Here is a 23,677-nt window from a genome sequence, read left to right as displayed (position 1 = left end):
GGGAAAAACTGAGAGCCTTTCCTCTAAGATCAGGGACGAGACAGGGATGCCCACTCTCTCCACTGTATGAGATTAATACCCAAGAATAGCTGAGATCAGCACCAGGAGGATTACTCCATAACTTAGAGGCCAGTCGGGTATCCTAGAGGAAAGGGCAGTTCAGATAGAGAAGGGAGCACCAAATAAAGGATGTTTGGAGGATCCTCCCAGGAGGGGAGATGCATGTCGAAAGTAGACTATGGACTGAACATGTTTGCCACTCAATGCCTCTTTTGCAGACCACAACACCCAAAAGGAGAGAGAGAACACAGGGGACTGCCCTGCCACAGAGACAGGGGGGATGGGGGGGATGGGGGTGGGAGGGATATTATCCATGGTGGTGGAAAATGGGCACTGGTGGAGGGATGGGTATCTGATCATTGTATAATTGAAATCAAAGCACAAAAAATTATAAATTTACAACTGTAAAAAAAATAAAATAAAATAAAGGGAAAAAAATCGGGAAGATGGCTCAGATTATCAGAGTTCATGATTTGCATGTGAAAGCACTAGATTCTATCACTGGCCCACATGGTCCTTTGAGGACCAGCTGATCCTAAGAGCACTGCTGGGAAAAACCTCTGGACACCAGTTTGGCATAAGCCCCAAACACCACTGGGTATGGCCTCCAAACAAATAAAAAAAGTTAAAAAGTAAATTTCAAGTTTTAAGTTTTAATGTTAAAACTTTAAGAACTTCATAAACTGGCGAGAGAGAGATTACAGGAAGAAATAGTAATCGAGCCAAGTTCACTAGCCATACGTGGGTGTGGTGTCCTGGTTTCAATCCCAGGCACCAGGTGTGGACACTTATTCTCCTAAGGGTCACTTCTGAGCACAGAGTCTGGAAAAGACCTTGAGGACAGCCAAGCATGGCCTCCAAACCACACAGAGCAGAACAAAACACACAAATCCATGGACTACATCTTATAAACAATTATGTCATAGAAACAATTTTAGATCTTACCTTTTTAAGACAATTTAGTTTATTTTAATAATATTATGAACATTTTCCACTGGAATAAACTCTTGTTAAGTTATGAAATAAACAAAGAATGAATGTGTTTCTGTATAGACTTAATGCAAGTTTCTTGAAACCATTTAGCTCTGTTATTACCTAAAAATAATTATTTAAACTACCGTGGACATTACTCTGTGAACCAGTAAAAGAAAAATACTAATATCATTAATGTATTTTCTGGTAGTGGGAAAAACTGGAATTATCTGTAAGTACTGTCATATATTTCTAGATTTGCTAGCAATTATTTTCTTTGTTTCTAAATCACTCAAAATTTAAAGATTAAATTAAAATTTTCTATGGGAAGTTTATGAGTAAGTTTATTAGCTTAATGTAAAAATTAAACTTCACTGAAGGCCAGTATCCCAGATTAGACACTGAATTACCTTTTAGGAGGTGAACACATTTCATTTTTTGTTTCAGTAGGAGAGTCCCAGTGCTGATCAAGGCCACATGCAGTGGTTTCCAGTGCAGTATGCTTTCTACACTTTTGAAAATTCTTTCCCCAATCTTCATCTTTAACATTTTTTGAAGGTTGAAAATGTAATCCTTTCTCAAATTAATTTTAAAATAATATTTAAATTAAAGCAAGACATACTTGTTCAAAATGTCTAGAGATATCTTTTTGTCTAACTGTTCTGCAAGAGTTCCCTAATTTCCTCAATTCTATGTCAGATAATGCTATTTAATATAAATAAGGGGCTGGAGCGATAGCACAGCGGTAGGGCATTCGCCTTACAAGCGGCCAACCTGGCCGACCCGAGTTCGATTCCTTCGCCCCTCTCGGAGAGCCCGGCAAGCTACCGAGAGTATTCGATATGCCAGACACAGTAACAACAAAGTCTCCAATGGAGACGTTACTGGGCCCGCTCGAGCAAATCGACGATCAACGGGAGGGCCTTTTAAATTTATACTTCTTAATGGAAATAATGTCATTTTAATGTAATAGAGTTTTCTAGATGCAAACTATGTGGCCAATCAAGAACCAAATGGCTAGAGTTTAATGAATCATGTGATTTTGATTTGGCTTTGTAAATCCAGTGTTTGCAGTATAGTTTGTGACTCAGGGCAATTAAAGTCCAGCTGTGTAAACTAGTATTTTGGAGAATAGATTTTAATCAGATAGACCTTGACTCAAACTCCAAATTTTCTATTTCTTGCTCTGTCATAGTAAACAAGTAATTTGTCTTTTTTTTTATCATTGTGAGGCAATGATAACAAAACTTACTTAATGAGGTTGTCATTAAATGAAAAATATATGAGAAGCACCCAGCATCAACTTTTTCATTTAGTAATCACTCAGAAAATCCAAGTGACCTACACATACGATTTTTCCAAATGTCATGGATTATGTTTTTTTTTGTTCAATAGTAGTAGACATATTTGAAGTGTTTGAGTTTTTCTTGTCATTAATAGAAATTTATGCTTAAAACTATTTATATACAATTGTAAAAAGGAATGCTATGTGGAATTTTGCTGTGTGACTCTTACCTAATCAAGGATTTAATTGATCTATTAACACAAAATAACAAATTATCATTTTCTTTATTAAAAGTCTTTTCCTCTAATTTGATCATTTCCTCTAATTTGATCCATCAAGGGCTGTAGCGATAGCACAGCGGTAGGGCGTTTGCCTTGCACGCAGCCAACATGGCCGACCCGAGTTTGATTCCTCCGCCCCTCTCAGAGAGCCCGGCAAGCTACCGAGAGTATCTCGCCCGCACGGCAGAGCCTGGCAAGCTCCCCGTGACGTATTCGATATGCCAGACACAGTAACAACAAAGTCTCCAATGGAGATGTTACTGGGCCCGTTCGAGCAAATCGACGAACAACGGGAGGGCCTTTTTACCTTTACTTTTACCTTCCTCTAATTTGATCATTTAACCATTAGTATATCCATTTTGACTCTACTAGTGATAACATATTTTTGTTACTTAATCTCTAATATTAAATACTCTATTGTTAATATACTAATATACACATTGATATCTAATACTCTAATATCTAATATTTCTGTTCTCTTCTTATGCTGTCCTTTCTGGGCATCAGCGGCTGCTTCAAAGAGTAAAGTTAAAGGTGAGTTCGTATATATCCTGCATGATTTTTCAATGATCTGTCTTTCTACTCAATCTTGTAACCCCTTTTATATGGTTTTGTTCAGAATATTAATATTAGTTGTACATGCTTAAAAATTCAAATATACATTATTCTAATTATTCAGTTTTTGATATTTTCATGTTTGCATGAATGTTTCTGAGTTTTTCTTCTTGTATTATTTTGCATCTTATTCCAAGAAGAATAAAATTCTTTTGTGAACTAACCTTTTGTCCACTGATTGTAGTTTTCCTGATAAAACTGTAAATTGGAAAAATATCACATAACATGAATCTGATACAAAGTCTCAAAAACTTTTCTAAGAATTTGGTGAAAAGAAAAAAATATCCTTTCAAATTTTAATAGTATAATCAGTTTTTTATTTGTGCATTTTCCCCCATTTTCTAATTATATAATGTTGCATAACCCTACAATATGTGCAAAAGGATGGACTTTTCCAATGCCAGGATGTTTTCCTAAAAGTAAAAGGACTTTGTCTGGTAATGTCAGTGATACTAGTTCTGAAAAAAATTCAGATATTTTTATAATTCAAGCTCACAGCTTCTGTTTTAATTTTATACTCTCAAGAACAATCTAAACTTAAAATTCAGTTTAATTTTATACAGCAAGGATCTGTTTCCCCTTCTTCATTTTTCTTACACAGCAGTATGGCAATGATTTTATTGTTTATTTGCTATTATATGTGGTTTCCTTGTCTATAGTATGAATCACTGTCACTGTCACTGTCCTCCCATTGTTCATTGATTTGCATGAGAGGGCCCAGTAACATCTCCATTGTGACACTTGTTACTGTGTTTGACATATTGAATACGTCACGGGTAGCTTGCCAAGCTTTGCTGTGTGGGCGAGATACTCTTGGTAGCTTGCTGGGCTCTCCAAGAGGGGCAGAGGAATTGAACCTGGGTATGAATATAAATTCCAAATGTTTATTCCAAGTATTTCTCTGCTAATAAAATTGTAGAGAACTTTAATTTTCCTTCATTTTCCATGCACTTGACTTTCTTTTTGGAGAAATTTGTTTTTTGTCGGTGTTGTGGTTTTTTTTTTTAATTTTATGATACACAAGGCAACAATCAGGGTTTAGTCCTGGCTCTGCACTCAGGAATTAGTCCTGCTGGTGCTCAGGGGACCATATGGGATACTAGGGATCAAATCCAGGTTGGTTGCATGCAAGGCAAATGCTCTACTGCTATATTAGCACTGCAATCCCAAGAAATTTCTGATCCTTCATTGGTATTGTTCTGTGTAATATTTTGTCTATATTTGAGGAATGAAATAGAATATCTGACTCTTCCCACTCTTACATTAAATCCAAGACAGGACTTTCTCCATTGTCACTCACTTTTAGTACTCCCTTTACTTTGATTCTAGTTTTACAATTAATTTAACACAATGACATAGATTCATCTCAGAAGATTTAACTGCTACTGACTTTTAAGAATAAACAGTTACTGAGAGACTATTTTTTGCCTAGCAATGTATTTACTTTTAGCGAGAGCACAGCGGGCAGGGTGTCTGCCTTGCACTTGGCCGACCCGGGTTCAATTCCTCCGTCCCTCTTGGAGAGCCCAGCAAGCTACTGAGAGTATCCTGCCCACAGGGCAGTGCCTGGCAAGCTCCCCTGCCATAAGCAGTAACAACCAGTCCCACAATGGAGATGCTACTGGTGCCCATTCAAGCAGATAGGTGAACAAAGGTATGGCAGTTCTACAGTGCTACAATGATAAAGGTAAAGATGTCAAATTTATTGTTATACTTTGCTGCATTCTCAGTTTACTAGTTCACTGACTTTTTAATAAATGTACTACAAGTGTCATTTTTGTTGCCATAATTTTGTACCTGGTTGTGAGCAAACTAAACACATTCACAGAAAAACAAAAAAAAATACTTGATCGAGAATGAATATTAAGGAGCCTAAGCAATAGCACAGTGGGGAGGGCATTTGCCTTGCATGTAGTTGACCTGGGTTTGATCTCTGGCATCCTATATGGTCTCCCAAGCACCACCAGAAGTGATTCCTAAGCACAGAGCCAGGAATGACTACTGAGCGTTGCTGGATGTGGCGTAAAAACTAAAAAAAGAAAAAAAATTGGATGAATGTAAAGGAGTATATAATCATAATGTAATATAATCATAATATATTATATGAAAGTTAAGAAGTAAATATTTAAGAACAAAAAGATAAAAACAATTTATAGGTCCAGAGAGAGAGAGCGCAATGGGTAAGATGCTTGCCTTGAATATGCTGACGCAGGTTCAATTCTCAATACCCCATTTTTCCCCTCAGCCTGACAAAACTGATCCCTCCATGCAGAACTAGGAGTAAGCACTGAACAACTCTGGATCTAATTACCCTCCAAGGAAAGCAATTTATAATACTATATTCTGTGTGGGAGTTAAAAGTGAGGTAGAGGTAGGGAATGAAATATTAAAATGGATGTTTGTTCTCAAAGAGTTCTTTGTCGAGGAAGTAAGATTTTACACAGTAAATCTGTGCATAAAAGGAAGAGCTTGAAAGCATAAAGGTATGGAAATGGAAAAACTTGTCCATTTCAATAGAGTGAGGTTATCTTTTTAAGTGCAGTATATTTTTATGTTTTTTTATGATAGTAAAGTTAATTTGATGATACAATAGAAGTGGAGTGAACTTGAGCCATTATTGCAATTCATTGCTTGACACCTGTCACAATAATCACTTCTATGTTCACTTAATAATTCTTAAAATCAATGGATGGTAATTTAGATTAAAATATCTTAGTGATAAAAGTATTAACTACAAGAAACGAGTTTTCCTCAGAGAACTATTGCTAAAAATTGAATTACGGTGTCTGGTAAGTTATGTTAGAACTCAAACTGCCTAGAACTTTGCAGTGCAAACATTGTGTGTGTGTGTGTGTGTGTGTGTGTGTGTGTGTGCGCGCGTGCACGCATGCACGCTCATTTGGTTCTGCCACAACTGTTTTACCATTCATTTTGTTCAGATTGCGTTTTTGCACATGTGTGTAGGCCCAGATGGGCATTAGGACATAGCTTACCCTACATGTATATCTTTGCATATATAAAATGTTAGAGAGTCAAGAATTGAAACATTCTGAAATGAGCTGTGCCTCAATGGGTACTTCTAACCATTGTTTTAGAGATGCTCATTTATGAGTATATAATAGAGAAAAGATTATTCAGTGCTTTTATTGTCCAATTTCTATGTCAAGGAAAATTGTTCCTCAAATAGGAGAAAATTGTTAAGGGGAATTAATTTTTTTAAATATGAACAGAATATAGGAGCACAGCATTATTTTTAAATAGTCCATTTATAGCCCTAGCTATATCCCAGAGAACAAACAGAAATTGTTTTGTGAGGTTCATTTCTCATTCATTTATTATGTGACATACAACTATGGGGAGATTCTAGAATATTGAAAAGAATATGTCCTGATGTCCTGATTTCTTTAAGGAGTAAAAAATTACATTACAGAAATTATTATGAACTTGTAAATTTATGGTAATTTATTAATAAAATATATGAAGCATATTCTTAAATCAACTGATTTATGCCCATTTCTAACAATTTAGTAAGTCAGAAGTTATAAATAATGTCATAAATAATCATATTCGTATTCTTCTCCTCAAAATAAATGGGCTTACCATCTCAAGTCTGTGTTATCTCTTGACACATCCTTTCTGAGTTTCTCTACCGTCACATCTTTCTAAGTGAGTTTCATTTAATAAAAACTATCTTGCATCACTATAAATACAGTTGGTCATTAGAGTAGTATCAGAGGGCAGTAGTATAAACATGATATATCTGTAGGCCATCAAATCATGTTGTAATTCTGCATTTTCTTCTCTTTGCAGAAGGAAACCCTAGTATAAAATTGAGTAGTACTTTGCCAATTCTCATATTATGGGGGTGTTTTTCATTTTGTTTGGGGAATATTTATTGTTTTGTTTGATTTAATGCCCCATTAGTCTCAATGTCTCTGTACAGGCCAAGGGTTGAGAATGAAAGTAAAGTAGAATGATGCAGGGTTTGTATCAGGAACAAATAAATTGGACCTGCCTTGTTGGATGTATTGATGAGGAAACTATTTTCCTAGGAGACTTATTTCTCATTATTTCATTTTTTCTCCTGAGTTTCTCCTTAATTCGCCTTGTATTAACCTCACTTCCTCATGGAAAAGTGAGGAGGTAATTAGTTTCTCAATAAGATGAATAATTTTCTGGAAAAAGCTTTAGGCATAGCTAATCTAAAATGATGAACTCAGAAAAGAGAAGAATGATTAAAGACATGTTCATAAAAAATTATTGTAAGACCATTCAATAGGCAAAAATATAGACAATTTTAATTGTTTTTAATTTGTACTTTCATATAACATAGTTTCTAATTTATAATTTTCATGGCATAGGTATTTTTGATATGTTTTTATTATGGAATATATCATTATTTATTGTTGTCTATTCCTTTTCATGTCCCAAAGTACAAACTGCTAAGGGTGATCACGATCACGATGATCACAACCATCCTGTTGTTCGTCGATTGTCCCTAGCAGGCCCCAGTAATGTCTCCTTCGTCCTAGCCCTGAGATTTTTTTTTTAAACAGTGCCATATTCAAGGCTCTTTCAGGGTTAGGAGAATGTGACCCATCATTGTTACTGGTATTTGGCATGTTGGGTACGCCATGGGGAGTTTGCCAGACTCCGCAGTGTGGGCAGGTTACATTCGGTAGCCTGCCAGTTTGTTCAAAGTAGGAATGAAATAATAAGATGTCACTTCCGGGAGCTGGGTTTTATAGTCTCTGAGTTTTGGCCATTGATGGGATTACACGGCGCCGGGGGGGGGGGGGGGGGGGGCAGTTGGTGAGTGTGACCCCTGGCTACTGGAATTTGGAGGATCTGGGTGGAGGATGCTCTGCCCTGATCCGAGCAGGCTTGTAAATCTCAGCCTCGGACCTGCATGCCTTTGTTCCTCTGCTGGTACCTTCATGCGTGTGGAGAGTGGTCTCAGCATGGTGGTGGCTGGTTCTGGAGATCTTTGGCTGCTAGAGCCCTGATCGGAGCGGGGAGGGAAACTCAACCCACTCCCCTCCAAGGGGCCCTGGCAAGGACAGCCAGGCGTGGGGGCAGGAGACTCTGGGTCACTAAGGGTGATGATAAAATTTTCTCCAGATATTACATTTGCAAGTCTAAATGAATATTACTCTTCACTTGACTTAATGGCTTCAAGTTACCTTGCTCATTTTTCTTTCTGAAATGCATATATAGACTTGGGACTTCCTGTAGACATGTGGATAGATATAATTCATTTGCCATCAAGATAGAGTAGAACTTTGTAGAGTAATTAGAAATTAGTTTAAGCATTGCTGCTTTATCTTTGGGTCCTCATTTTGATCATAAGTAAATCATTATAGTAATTTTATTCTATGTAAACACATCTCATTCAAAAGGCAGGGTCATCAGGGACTCCTTTCTTTCAATTGTTTCATGTCATCTCATTATGTCAATAAAATTGGTATTTCCTGACTCTACACCTGCTGTGTGAGGGTTTGTATATCTATAATTAAATCCTAGGTTTGTGGTTTAAGGTTTCTAAACATAAAATAGTTTATAATAAGGAGAAGTACAGTGATCTTCATGTAACAATTAGTTGGGCATTTGAGACATTTGCAAAACAAGAGCTCTAAGATCAGGCTACACTGAAAATAAACTCAATTTCAAGTCAAACGGAAAGATTATACAGAGTTTAGTTGGAAAAATCCTTGACTTTACATTATAATATTAAATATCATGGAAGTCAAGTGTGCTGTTAAAAGCTTTGTTGAAGGTTGTGAGAGTATGATACTAGGCTTTATTATCTTCTTTATAGTAAAATATGCACGTGTGTATATATATGTATATATAAACATCTATAAATTTTCTTCATGAGACTCTTACTTTTTAACTCATTCATTTATTGACTCTTCAGGAATTGCTGCATATTGGAAAATTAAAAATTTAAAATACATCTCATAGTATATTATAATGCAAAAAGGTAATTTTTAAAATAAGTTAAAAGTGAGTGTAAATTCTTGGCAGTGTAGAAAGTACAGACTTTCTAACCTATATATAAAAATCAGAAAGGGGGAACATTTCATTGAGAATTGATGATGAAGGGCTAAATTGTATGATTATCTGGAAGAAAATTTCCATAGAAAAGAAATTGATAGGATCAAGTTTCTTAATGTATTCAGGACCTAGCTTATTTGTAAGATATTCCACTGTCCAGGTTGCCTAGAAAAGTGTGAGCATAAAAGAGGAAATACATTTATTGAGTAAGTGATGACCCAGGTTATGTAAAGATTTTTGCGTGACTCCAAGTGAGACTGAAGTTCCTGGTAATTTGAGTTTAAGAGAGTAGTGTTCTGATTTTCTTTTGATGGCATGGGTGTTCTAGTAAAAATAGAGTACAATGAGAGCTATTAGGAAGCTTTAACAAGAATCCAGAAGTTGATGATGGTGGTTGGTCTAGAGTCATAGTAACTGTGTTGCTAAGAAGTGGTCATTGAAGTTACATTTAGTAGAAATTGCGGATTGAAAATGAGACATGAGATAAAGTAAAGAGTAGAATGATTTCAATGTTTTATTTTAGTTTTTTTAAAAACCTGAAAATACAGAAGTATGTTTAGAAGATGGCGAAGACAAGGTGGTAATATTACGAGACCTCAGTTTTTTTTTTTTTTTGCTCTTTTTGGGTCACACCTGGCAATGGTCAGGGGTTAGTCCTGGCTCATGCACTCAGGAATCACTCCTGGTGGTGCTTGGGGGACCATATGGGATGCTGGGAATCGAACCTGTATCGGCCATGTTGGTTGCGTGCAAGGCAAACACCCTGCCCGCTGTGCTATTGCTCCAGCCCCGAGACCTCAGTTTTTTTAAAAAGTAAAATTAGAAATACCTCTTTTAGTCATAGAGGTATATTCCCAAATAAAAGTTGTCTATATAATATGAAATACACAATATCTACACTGTATAAAGTATATGAAAATCATTTTGTAGATATTCATAAATGGAAGGATAATGTATAAAGCTATTAGACTGAATAAACTACATAAGACTATCTGTAGATTATTGAATAATATAAACATATATCTATTATAGATCACTTGTATCACTTGTCATCCCATTTATCTTTGATTTGCTTGAGTGGGAGCCAGTAACGCATCCATTCTTCTCTGTTGCATACTAGTGTAGGCCAATGGCATCTTTCCTGTTGCATACTAGTGTAACCCAATGGCATCTTATATATATATGGGCTAGGGTAATAGCACAGCGGGTAGGGTGTTCGGCTTAGGGTGTTCGGGTAGGTCGGCCTTGCACATGGCCGACCAGGTTCGATTCCTCCTCCATCCCTCTCAGAGAGCCTAGCAAGCTACCGAGAGTATCCCGCCTGCACGGCAGAGCCTGGCAAGCTCCCTGTGGTGTATTCAATATGCCAAAAACAGTAAAAACACATCTCATAATGGAGACATTACTGGTGCCCACTTGAGCAAATCAATGAACAATGAGAGGACAGTGCTACAGTGATATATATATATATATATATATATATATATATATATATATATATATCCTATGTTAGATTACTATCATGGCAAAAAACTCACTCTCTCCCCAAACAGCTGATGTTTAATTGAAATAAATGTTCTTGACAGATAAAAGTTAAGAACTTGCCTTTGGTTTAAGCAATGTGGTACCAATTGAAGACCTTGTTCTATACCATTAAGTATAAAATAGAGATTAATCAAATATTTATCTAAAGAAGTGCAGTTTTACTACTCTGAAGCAAGTGCACAATGTCCTAGGGAGAATCAATTTTCAGGACATTTAAATTATAAAATAAGACTGAGAAAAGCTTCTTAAGAGAAAGTGATTCTAGGAAACTGCTGGGGAAGCTCTTCGCAACTAGGCTGGCCAAGAGAAGAGGCGAGAACTTTCTGGGTCAAGGTGATACTTGACATTAAAAACTTCAACATAGACAGTACAGTGAAGCCTCAATCAGTGAGAGCTAGGGATAAAATAAGAGATTATAGCAAATCCAAATGTGGTTCAATTATTGAATCATTTATTTATGAATATTAATTGATTGTATTTGTCACTTTTAACATCGTGGTCTGGAGTGATAGCACAGTGGTAGGACATTTGTCTTGCACACAGCCAACATGGCTGACCCGAGTTTGATTCCTCCACCCCTCTCGGAGAGCTCGGCAAGCTACCGAGAGTATCTCGCCCGCACGGCAGAGCCTGGCAAGCTACCCGTGATGTATTCGATATGCCAAACACAGTAACAACAAGTCTCACGATGGAGACGTTACTGGGCCCGCTCGAGAAAATTGATGAACAACGGGAGGACAGTGACAGTGACAGTGAACATCGTGGTAGTATATTTTATTTTAGAAATTAAATCTGAATATGTGTTTGATGCAAGATAGTTTTTATTGAAAGAAATTTGCTTAGAATGATGAGAGGGGGCAAGAGAGGAACATATATTTCAGAGATAACATGGGCTTCTCCAGAGTGGAAAAAGCCTTGGAGAAAAGCAAAGATATATGAGTTCAAGAGAACATGGACTTGAAAGAACAAGCTTCTTATCAGTGTTATCAGTCTAACTGCTTTGAAGTAAACTCTATGCAACAGCAAATAATTTTAAAATCCAATTATTAAGATTGCATTTGATTTTGTGAAACTTTCCTAGAACAGAAGCCTCACAAATGTGCCATAGATTATGTATGCCATTTATCATTGATTCTCTGCCAGCATAATAAGGCTGAAGTTTAAATTATTAGTTTATAATCCATTACTAAACTTTGTCTAGTCTTTATTTACATAACACGACACATTTTGCAGGAATCAATTTCTGAAGATTTATTGTTGAAAAGTTCTCTGTAACCTTTAAGGATACAACACAAACACTGTCCTCCTGTTGTTCATCGATTTTGCTCAAGTGGGCCCAGTAATGTCTCCATTTTGAGACTTATTGTTACTATGTTTGGCATAGTGAATTCCTCACAGGTAGCTTTCCAGGCTTTGCCGCATGGGCGAGATACTCTCAGTAGCTTGCCAGGCTCTCCAAGAGGGACGGAGGAATCGAACCCAGATCGGCCGGACTGGCTGTGCACAAGGCAAACGACCTACCACTGTGCTATCGCTCCTCACCTAAAATAGATTTAGAACAGGAAGCTTTACCATAATAAATATACTATCATTAATTCTTCTAAATTTGATAAAGATGAATATATTAAAATATACTTTATATTAGCAAGACCTACATAATTAGACAAGATGTGTTTTCTTTTGAAATTATTAAAATACCTCAGTTTCATCTACATTTTTTGCAAATGAAAATAACAAATCCTAAAGTAACCTGTAAATATAACGTAAGAAAAAAATAGTAATGCATATAAAATAAAAGTTACATTCATTTTGGGCAACAATGTCAGTGGGGGCTCTTTTCTGGAATGATAGTAAGAGGACTTTTTAATACTAAAACATTTATAATTGCAGGTGATCACGGTCCTCCCATTGTTCATCAATTTGCTCGAGCGGGCCCAGTAACGTCTCCATCATGAGACTTGTTACTGTGTTTGGCATATCCAATACGTCATGGGGAGCTTGCCAGGCTTTGCCATGCGGGCGAGAGACTCTCGGTAGCTTGCCGGGCTCTCCAAGAGGGGCGGAGGAATCGAACTCGGGTTAGCCGTCTTGGCTGCGTGCAAGGCAAACGCCCTACCCGCTGTGCTATCGCCCCAGCCCAATTGCAGGTGAAAAAGCAATAATTAGTATATTAAATTTGAGCCAAAAATCTCAAATATAAAAAAAATCCTATATATGCCCCTATCACGACAGAGCCCACCAAGCTACCCGTGGCAAATTTGATATGCCAAAAACAGTAACAACAATGGGTCTCATTCCCCTTACTCTGAAAAAGCCTCCAATATGGCAGTGTTGGGAAAGATAAGTAAGGAGAGGCTGCTAAAATCTCAGAGCTGGGACAAATGGAGACGTTCCTGGCACCTGTTCAAGTATGAACAATGGGATGACCATTGATACAGTGATACAATGGGTGATCCATCAATACAGTGATATGCCCCTATAACACTATGTTATTCAATAAGATTTAAAAGTCAAATGTACATGCTCTTCCACCCATTTGAATTATATACTTTACTCTTAAAATTCAGGAAATACAACTGAAGCTAAAATATACATTTAATTTATTTTATCAAAAATATATACTGTGAGTCAAAAATACAATTGAGATGTACAAACTCATATGATATTTGAATTATGAAAAATTATGTGGTTAATTTCTAAATCTAAAACACTTTTTTACAAAGATTAGTTCATTAGAAGTTCTTGAGGTCTATAATATTCTTCCTATCAGTTGAAAGTTGAATTATATATATGTATATAAATATATATACATATATATTAGTATCACTGTCCTCCCATTGTTCATCAATTTGCTCAAGTGGGCACCAGTAACATCTCCATTGTGAGTCTGTTGTTACTGATTCTGACATATTGAATACGCCACAGGATGCCTGCCAGGCTCTACCATGCAGGTGGAATACTCTCCGTAGCTTGCCAGACTCTCTGAGAGGGATGGAAGAATCCAACCTGGATTGGCTGTGTGCAAGACAAATGCTCTAGCCATTGTGCTATTGCTCCAGCCCATGTATATTGGTATATATTAATATATATACTAATACTAATATATACATATATAAAGGATATTTTCAAGCAAAATAAATCAACTCTTATTTTATTTTATATGACTATAAAAGCACAAATTGGCAGTTTTATGAATATTATATAGGCATGTTGTATATATTGCTGTTTGAAAAATTGCCCTCATTATAGAATTTGAATATTTATGAGAAGTAGCATTGTATTAGTATCATACAATGGATTCTATGAAAGACTGAAAATATTTATGTGCCTTTGAGGTCTTTTACTTCCCATGAACACTTTTCACCTGATGAAACATGCTATAAATGTTATGCATTTGTATCTTTCTACACATGACCATCTTTTCTGAGTCGTGTCTTGAAAACCACTAAAAGTGTTAGGATGTGACTCTGGTGATAGATCACGTGCCTTGATTCTTAGAGGTGCAAGTTCTATCCCAGGCATTGCATACTTTTCCCCACATTTCCCACAATGGTTCTGGTGGAGTGACCTTGAACCCTGGAACACCAATATTTTGGGTGTGCTTCCTCAAAACATTGAAAAACTAAGTCTTTCTAAGAAGAACTATCTGCATATTGTTGATTGGGGTGATTTGTTTATCTATTTTTCTCCAGGCTAAAAGATCCAGGTAAACCTCAAAAATGAGTGGTCAATTAAGGTGAATTAGAATATTTAACTTTGGCATGAATGATTTAAATTATAAATCTTATCAAATATTTTATGGGTAATATTAGAGAACAGAAATTATAATGATATTTTTAATGATATTCTTTTTTCTGAATAGGGATTTCATGTCTGAAATCTCTGAAATGTAGCTTTGCACAATATAAAACAATATTAATTGTTTGTTCATATATACAGCCATATCTCACATGTGGGAGTCCTTTGATTTGATATGTGAAACCATGAAAGGATAAAAATTTAAAAGTTCAGAACACCCTCAATCTAGTTTTTTCATTGGCAACAATTGTGCCTTCTGAAGCAATGACAGAGATCATTTGTAGAACAGAAGAAAACTTTCTTATGGAGATTGGTTAGAATACTGCTCCAGTTATCATGCAGCATCACCCTTCCACAATTTGTTTTCTTAAAAAGATACTACGCTTTCATTTGAGATTTTTCTCCTCTAACTACATATACACCTATTTATCTATCTATCCATCAATCTATCTACTTTATTGATCTAGTTCTTTCTACTACGGAATTGCACTTTTCTTTTCCAGGGTCTACCAATTTCTGCAAATTTACAGCCTGAGCAACTCACATTACTTTCTGGGCGGTTTATGTAAATAACAATAATAAAAACCCCTGAAGCTTCCTTCTTGTTCCTGGTAGTATCCCACTGACCTCTTTTCAGCTTGAAAAGGTTCTGTCTATGACTAATTTTTTTTCCTTCCCACTGGCAATTTTCAACCTACTGTGCTTCTTCATCTGATTTCTTGACTCTTTCTTGACTTAAGAATTAATTATTGAAATGTATCAGATGTGCTCTGAAAATGTCAGTGTATTTGGGTGGATTTACAAAGAAGTAAAGCTTCTCAGTCACCATAATATTGGAACTGAATTTCAAGTAGTGCCTTTCTCCAGTTATCCTTTCAACAGACAACACAAAAACATAATGCAGATGATCTATACAATCTAAGAAAAAGATTTGTGTGGGAGAAAGCTATTTGTCTCAGTCACTTTAAAGCAGAATGTTTACCTTTGCAGTTTAATGCTTTTTTTTCTTATTGAGACTTTAACCAACACTCTGTCTAGAACTACAAGAGACTCAAAGAAGCTGTCCATTTATCCAGCTACCTCCAAATCAGCCTGGGGCTAATTCTATCTGTCCAGTTCAGATTGTTATTGATCCGCATATAAAAGGAATTCACAACTGCCCTGTATTTGGTAGAATATTCTATAAACCTTATTCTCACAAACTCAGACAGAAATTCATATACTGTGCAACATACAAAACATACACATAGAGCAGCTTTAAACAAAATTATTAAAATCCCTTGAAAGTAATGCAAAGCATATATTAAAGCATCCCCAAACATGAGATTTAAAAGGGAAGATATGATTTGAGTCACATGGCAGAATCTTAAAAAACTATCTGGAGTGATAGCACGGCAGGTAGGGTGTTTGCCTTGCATGCGGCTGTCTCGGCCGACCCAAGTTCGATTCCTCTGCCCCTTTTGGAGAGTCCTGCAAGCTACTGAGAGTATCTCACCCTCACAACAAAGCCCGGCAAGCTACCCATGACATATTTGATATGCCAAACATAGTAACAAGTCTCACAATGTTACTGGACCCGCTAGAGCAAATCAATGAACAAAGGGAGGACAGTGACAGTGCAAATAGACTTTTAAAATAGCCCTAATTCAAAACTCACCTTTAACTAATAACTGCCCCACACTATCAGTTACGAGGCAGCAAAATTTACTGCACTTACTTCACTATATAAACTATACACTAAGTTGTTTCAATTGCTTCTGTTTCAATGGCATCAACAACAAATAAAAGAGACAAAAATCTTTATCCTCATGGGGAGGGGGGAGAAAAAAACAAGCACAATCGGTTAATAATACAACTACATTTTGAAGGTAATTAATACAGTAAAACAAAGAGAATGAAGTTGGGCCATGCTGAGGGTTGAGAAATTATTGCTTTTCATTAAGTAATCAGTGTTAAGGTCTTTTTGAGCCGGTGACGTCTGGACAAATTGGAGACCCTGAGGTAGTAGGCCAGAGACTATGAGGGAAGAACACTATAAATAAAGAATTAGAGTTGTACAAAAACCCTGAAACCAGAGTTTGCTTGGCAGGTGTAAAATCTTAGCACGCTGAAGGTTGTGTGTTCATGGGCTCTCTGTACGGCTCTGTTTCACCGCCAGTGTTTGATGCTCTTGAGCCACTGTGTGTGGCCTGGATCAGGACGGCTGTTCTCTCTCTCAAGCTTGAGCCCCTCTTGCTCTGACTCTGGATCTCTCTTACCTGGGCCTGCAGTCTTAGTTTACATAGCAATCAAATAAGGAAGTGACACAAAGGTGGGTTGAATATTAACAAATCAACAAAGAGAGGTAAAACCACTCTTCCAGGAGATTAACTCAAGGATAAAATCTCATCTAAAGAGATTACTCCAAATCACTAGGAGATCTGCTCAAGGGTGGGAGCCCAACAAGGGTGTGTTCTTTCCTCAGCTAGTAATCTACTTAAATAGTTGTAGTAAATCTACTTCTAATATTTCTAGCAATGTCATTCTATATGAGCACAGTAAGAGATATAAACTTACAGTTTGGTTCTTCCTGAGGACATCTCACTATATATTCTGCAGTTCTTCAGGCCAGGTTAGTCTTCCTAGCCCCAGCAGGGTCCTAGACTCATTGTTACTTTTGGATCATAACAATATTTGTCCATGATCATGCCCTCAACTTATAGTTGAGTATTGTGGCACTTTGGCCTGGCCCATTTCGATGCCAGGGTAGCTCACAACTTGCCCTAGGTCCATTTAGTCCCTCGTCGGGATCGTGCTTTTGGGATGCTAGGAACTAAAGTCAACTGAGTCGAGAAAGTAGATGCCCAGGAGTAAGTATTCTTCAGAGTCAATGAACTCCCAAGTTACAAAGCATAATATTAACTGTCATCCTGTGTCCATACAGAAAGGACATTGCTTTAAGATAAACTATTCAAAAGACTTAAGGAGAGGAGAAAGGCAATATTAACATAATACAAGTTCAGTGCCCTGGGATAGGTGTGACCTGATACTCTTAAGCTACCTGAGGAAAGAAAAAACAGTGGTGTTATCCTGTTTAGGAATGTATAGGAATGAATAATGGATCTGGTGTGGGTGTAGCTGACTGAGGCAGGAAGAGAAAGGAATTAAAATGTGAAGTTTGGATCAAAGAAAGTACGGGGAGTCGGGTGCTTGTCTTGTGACAGTACTGACCAACTCAGATTGGATTCCTAGTACCTTATATGGTTCCACAAGCCCTTCTAGGTGTTTACTAAGCACAGAACCAGGAGTAAACCTTGAGCACAACCAAGTGTGGCTTAATAACTAAAGTAAAGTAGGGTATAAGTTAGAGATGAAAGCAGAACTGGTGACTCATGCTGGGTAGGTGGGCCAGTTATAGACTTGACATTTATGCCAAATACTTGTAGTAAGTAATGAGGAAATGATACATGCAAGAGAAAGTGAAGCATCATGGGTGGGGTTTTGAAGTTAAAAAGCAAGTAGCAATGTCCAAACCGTTAGTTTTCTGAGCTGTTCTAGTGTCTTATAGAATAAAAAGATTTTGAGTGCATGCTGTAGCTATAGTGTAAGAAAAAGTATAAATCCAGGGTTCTGCTGTAATATTCAAGCTCTTTGATTGTTTAAAAATAGGACTCTGCAAATTAATGGAAACATTCTATATTTACTACAAATATTTAAGCAGTGTCTTGATAAGATCTTCAGGATTGCTATCATAACCAATTTTGCATTGATGTTTTAATATTACATAATACATGGCAAAGTTTTCTAGTAGATCAGTTGCTTTATAATGATACTTTGTGGAAAAGAGCCACTAGTGTCGGGCCAACGTAAGGAGTCATAGCAATTGATATATATAAAGTCTTTGATATAAAGGAGTTTCATTAGCTGATATGACATTTGAATCAAAGTACATTGGTTAATTTTTAACATTTTACTATATGATGAAATATTTTTCAGTGTAAAAGTTTGTGATTTGATTGGGCTGGAGTGATAATACAGCAGGTATTGCATTTGCCTTGCACACGGCCAACCCGGGCTCAATTCCCAGCGTCCCATATGGTCCCCCGAGCACTGTCAGGAGTAATTCCTGAGTGAAGAGCCAGGAGTGACCCCTGTGCATTGCTGGGTGTGACCCAAAAAGCAAAAATAAATAATTAAATTTAAAAGTTTATGATATGAAGCTGTTTATGGTATGAAGCTGTTTATAAATTGTGACACCTCCATTAATATTTTTTCTTTTTTGTATTGAAGCTTAAGTTCATTAGAAGAAATGAGAATTCTTTTTTTTATTTTATGATTTTAGACCACAACCAGTATGCTCAGGGCTTTCTTCTTGCTCTGCACTCAGAGATCATTCCTCACAGGCTCAAGGGACCATATGAGGTGCCAGAGATCAAATCAGGTTCAGCTCCAAGCAAGGAAAACGCCCTACTCTCTGTGGTATCAAGCCAGCCCCAAAGAAATAGTGAATCCTTTGTGTAGATATATTTTTCATTCTGCCAAAATCTTCTGAAAGTTATTCTCTACACATCAAAGTCTTTCTGTTGTCAAGCTTATTTTAATATGCTCCAGTATTATTAGATTTTAAAATAAAGTCACTGAATAGCTAATTTATATTCTTCTATAATCAACTTTATCTCATTTATATCTAAATAACCATTTAAAAATAAACACGAAGCATCATCAAAAGAAATTGAAGCAGGCAAAATAGCCTAAATTGTCCTTGTCTCTCCTTTCCAGTCAATTTACTTCTCTACCCAGGTTTTTGATGGTTATCTGTGTTAGTTCTGGAATTCTGACTGTAGCTATTCTATCAGAATGCTCACTTATCTGCATCTAATAGTCTCTGGGTTTTACATTAAGTGGGATATTGAATACTAGGAAGAGAAGAAGTAGCCTTCGTTATACTTCCTATTGCTTAATGAACTTGAGAAGTTTTCTGTGCCTGTGCTACTCGCTTTTTCCACATGTCCTATCCCTGACCCATTTGTCTCTCTCATGAAAAGCTTACTGTTTTTATTTATTTTACTAGTCCCAATTACAGTGTTTAGTAATCCAAAGGTATTCACTTTTTCATTAGAATTAATGAATTATGAAAGCATTCAAATACCACAAATAAATGAAAAAAGTTGTAGGTGTACTATAAATAGGAAAGAAATAACAATAACGGTACAAAAATGATTATGCTAACTCTTATTGAGCACTTACTAAGTGCAGTTGCATTCCTAAATGCTTAAACTCATTATCTAATTTCATCTTTATTATAACTCTAGAAGAAAGAGAATTGTTATGGCTTCACTTTATGAAAACAATTTGCATGGTAATTATTCTTCTGATATGTCTATTTCTCTGGTATAACTAATTTCCCTTCTTTTTGTCATATTATTAAAAACCTTAATGAAGTTCAGATCAAATTTTCTATAAATTACCAATCTAAAAAGAAAATTACCTATTCTAAAACAAATGTGACTTATGACATATGTATATCTCACAACATTTTGTGGACCAGTGTTTAGGAAAGGAATGTATGTTTTAAAAAAGTTTTGTGTACTTAGGCTGTTATTATATACAGTAGTAAGATATTCATAGTAGCAAAACCACTGTCACTAAACCAAAAGCGTTTTTTTTTTTCTTCTTTCTATGCAGCTTTCAGAAATCCACTGGGACTGAAACGAAACAAAAATCATTAATTTTATCAGATATTTTCTTTTTTTTGAAAAAAGATTCAAGTGCTTCTACTTAAATCCTTTTTATTACTTCACTTGAAAGGGTCTCTGGATATTCAGTTGACATCCCTTTTTTCATTGTTGCTATCACTACCTTTACTCATGCCATTAGTTTCCCTTGACTTGGTAGTGTATACCAATTATGTTCTCTTTTTTAAAATGAACAAGAGTACAGTATAAACCTGTTCCTTTAAGGAATATTTTTTTCAATGCATTACTATTGTTTTTCTCCATTAGATATGAATTATAAGTGGCATTAAAGCTGTGCTCTGCAATGTTAATAGAATTATATTAGGACATTTTTCATTTATAAGTTAAACTTCATCTGTATTTTTATTTTACTAAAATTTTCTAAATTTTTCCAATTAACTCTACATATTTTAAGGTGTATTTCTATTTAATGTGTTTATTTTTATGCCCTGATTAGCATTTTCTGAAATATAATCGATACAATCTCTGCTACTTAATTTTCTGAGGCCATCCCCAAACTCTCGAAAAAAAATTTTGACATTTTTTTCCTTCCAACTTATTCTTTTATTTTCAGTCCTAAATTTGGGAAGTTGGGAACAAAGCTGAACTCTTAATACTTCAAAGTGCTGAACACATAAATACTTTCTTGATTTTTTTGCCATATTAAAATGCTCTGTGATCCACTGAAGAATGCTTTGAGGTACAACATCAAGCTTTATGGCAAGCACTTAATTTTTAATCTTTGTATTCTTTTTTTCTAATGTTGTAGTTACATAAAAAATGGGATGAGAAAAGCAATTAATTTTTTTTTTGGTGTTAGATTCTTAGCTGGACAAACGTATGTTTATTAAACTATTTTCATGTATATATGAATATACTTTAAGGTTTAAAAATGCCAAGCACTGTGGTATAAATAGTTTTTCCTTTAAAAAAATTGAATCGTTATGAATTATAATGTTACAGATATATTTTGATTGAAAATAGGCATACATTGTTCCAATAACAATCTCATTACTAGTGTTCACTACCCTCCACCAGTTTTGCTCCCACTTCTGTGTCAGGCATTTTTCCCTTCTGTGGTGCCCTAGTGTTCCCTTCTCTAATCCCCTTCCAGCCCCTGCACTCCCCTCTCCAGTGACAAGCTGAAGACCACTTCTTCTGCACTTTGCTTCTATTGCAATTAGGAGTATGCTATTCCTCTATAAAGTTTCTTTAGCATTCTACATATGAGAGAGATCATTTCAAATCTGTTCCTCTCTCTCTGATTGATTTGTATTTGAGACATCAAGTTTGTATGATCATTGTCACTGCCACTGTCTCTCCGTTGTTCATTGATTTACTCGAGCAGGCACCAGTAACATCTCCATTCATCCTTACTCATCTTTCCCAACTCTGCCATATTGAGGCTCTTTCAGGGTGAGGGGAATGAGACCTATTATTGGTACTGGTTTTGGCATATCAAATATACCATGCAGAATAGCTTGCCAGGCTCTTGCCAGGCTCTGCTGTGTGGGTTTGTATGATACTAAGGAAAAATTGTATTAAGTTCCCTGGGCGATAGTGCAATGGTCAGGCATTCGTGTTGCTCAAAACTGACCTGCTGGGGACCGCTCATCATCATATGATTCCCTGAGTTCCAATAGGGGTGGTCCTTGCCGGAGTGCAGAGCCAGGAGTCAGCACTTACTGTTAGGTGTAGACCCAAAACAAACAAAAAAATTGCATTATGATATCAGGTAGTTTAACAAGACATCTGTTCTTTTAGTGTGCTTATCATGGGGCCACAGAAATAACTTCATAAATGATTGTAAAACCCTTTACTACAACTTATAACTTTAAAATTTTAGTAATACTATTATTTATATAAAAGTAAACCCTCTTAACTCTGTCAGCAATTATGTTCATTACAGAATTATATTTGACTATTGAATATAGAAAGGAGAGGAATTTAATATTAACTAAAATCAGCCCAATAGATTTTTTTAATGGTATTAACTAGGCCATCCATTGATTTTTTCCCCTTACTGTATTGTTACATTTATAAATACCATGTCATGTCACTTTTATAAATATCCAGAACCCTTACTAAATGAGGTCACTTAGTAATTGACCATGGCAGTAAGGGGACAGGAGTAACTTTGTGAGAACCTAATGTGTCTTCTGGCAATAATAATATGAGTACATTTATGAGCACTTACAACTACACTAACTTATAAAGAATTTTTAGATGTAATGAATCACTCAAGGTCCCAGCAAGAGGCACTCAAGATAACTTAAAAGAGAATTTAATAAAGAGATAATTAACTAACTACTCAACAGGGTATAAAAAAATCACTAGGGAGAGTGCCCTGCCCAGTGGTTGGCAAGAGGAAAGTTTTTAACAACTAAATAATACCAGAGGAGGCAGCACATTCACTGTGTGGTCCGTCCTTCAGAGTCGAACAGGAGAAGGATATGACAGGGAGTGTGGACTTCAAGAGAGGAATGGATGGTACCCTCTGTTAATGCAAAAGTGAATTTTCTTTTGCTAGTTGGTTCCTGAGAATTGTTATGAAGACTTGCACACAAAACTCAGATTTAAATGAGTTTCTTATACAGCTCAAGTAGATGGTCCATCCCAATGTCCAGTCCTCTCCTTCCCCAGTGTACAACATTACTAATCCTGTCCCTCCATGCCTGGTCCAGGGTTTGACTTGCTAAGTCCTGTCCCTTGCCCCATATTGCTTCCATTGTATGATGGTCTGGTCTTGTCTCTATACTATTCTCTAGGATGTATACATTTTCTGGTATAAAATCTTGCTCTTGGGCCTCTTTCAGACTGTACCCCATCAATTCTCTAATATATTGACTGTCATCAAGTCTCCAGTCATGGCATTGTGTGTGGGTTATTTGACTATGCTCTGCCCCCTTTGTTGGGCTTCTCTCAGATTGTACCCCAGCAGTTACCTGATGTTACTGCTTTCCTTAGTGTCTGACCACGGGGTCACAACAACCTAAATGTTGGCTCAATCTCTGTAGTTCTGCCATCCATCTTTGCAAAAGAGCCCTGCCTGATTCTACAGTCAGTCTGGGTATAAATGACTATGGGGGGAGAGAGAAAAAGAGAGAGACAGAGAGACAGAGAGAGACAGAGAGACAGAGAGAGACAGAGAGACAGAGACAGAGAGAAAGACAGAGAGTGCACTTGTCTGGGGGCTTCTGTTTATCTGTCTTTTATCCCACCCCAGTCATCTTATTACCTACTTTGATTGGATGGGAGAGATTTAAAATGGCCAACTAAATGAATTACTTCACCTGGAGCTCACCCGTTCCACTTTTGGTGTGTTCACCTCCAAAAGGAAAATTGTAAGC

The 23,677-nt window shown here is 36.4% G+C and overlaps 1 protein-coding gene across 1 annotated transcript in view; it reads left to right on the top strand.

Moving 5' to 3' along the window:
• The first annotated feature begins 2,514 nt into the window (after positions 1-2,514).
• The window catches only part of CADM2 (cell adhesion molecule 2), a 356,137-nt gene continuing 334,974 nt past the window's right edge, over positions 2,515-23,677 (top strand). Inside the window, exons 1-2 of the mRNA XM_056135463.1 lie at positions 2,515-2,536; positions 3,106-3,132. Of these exons, the coding sequence (XP_055991438.1) occupies positions 2,515-2,536; positions 3,106-3,132 (49 nt within the window). The remainder of the gene's footprint in view (positions 2,537-3,105; positions 3,133-23,677) is intronic.

Source organism: Sorex fumeus, unplaced genomic scaffold, assembly GCF_029834395.1.
Source record: "Sorex fumeus unplaced genomic scaffold, SorFum_2.1 ptg000115l, whole genome shotgun sequence".
NCBI classification, from domain to species: Eukaryota; Metazoa; Chordata; class Mammalia; order Eulipotyphla; family Soricidae; genus Sorex; species Sorex fumeus.
Note: the sequence above shows the minus strand (reverse complement) of the source record. Positions and strands in the feature narration are given on the sequence as shown.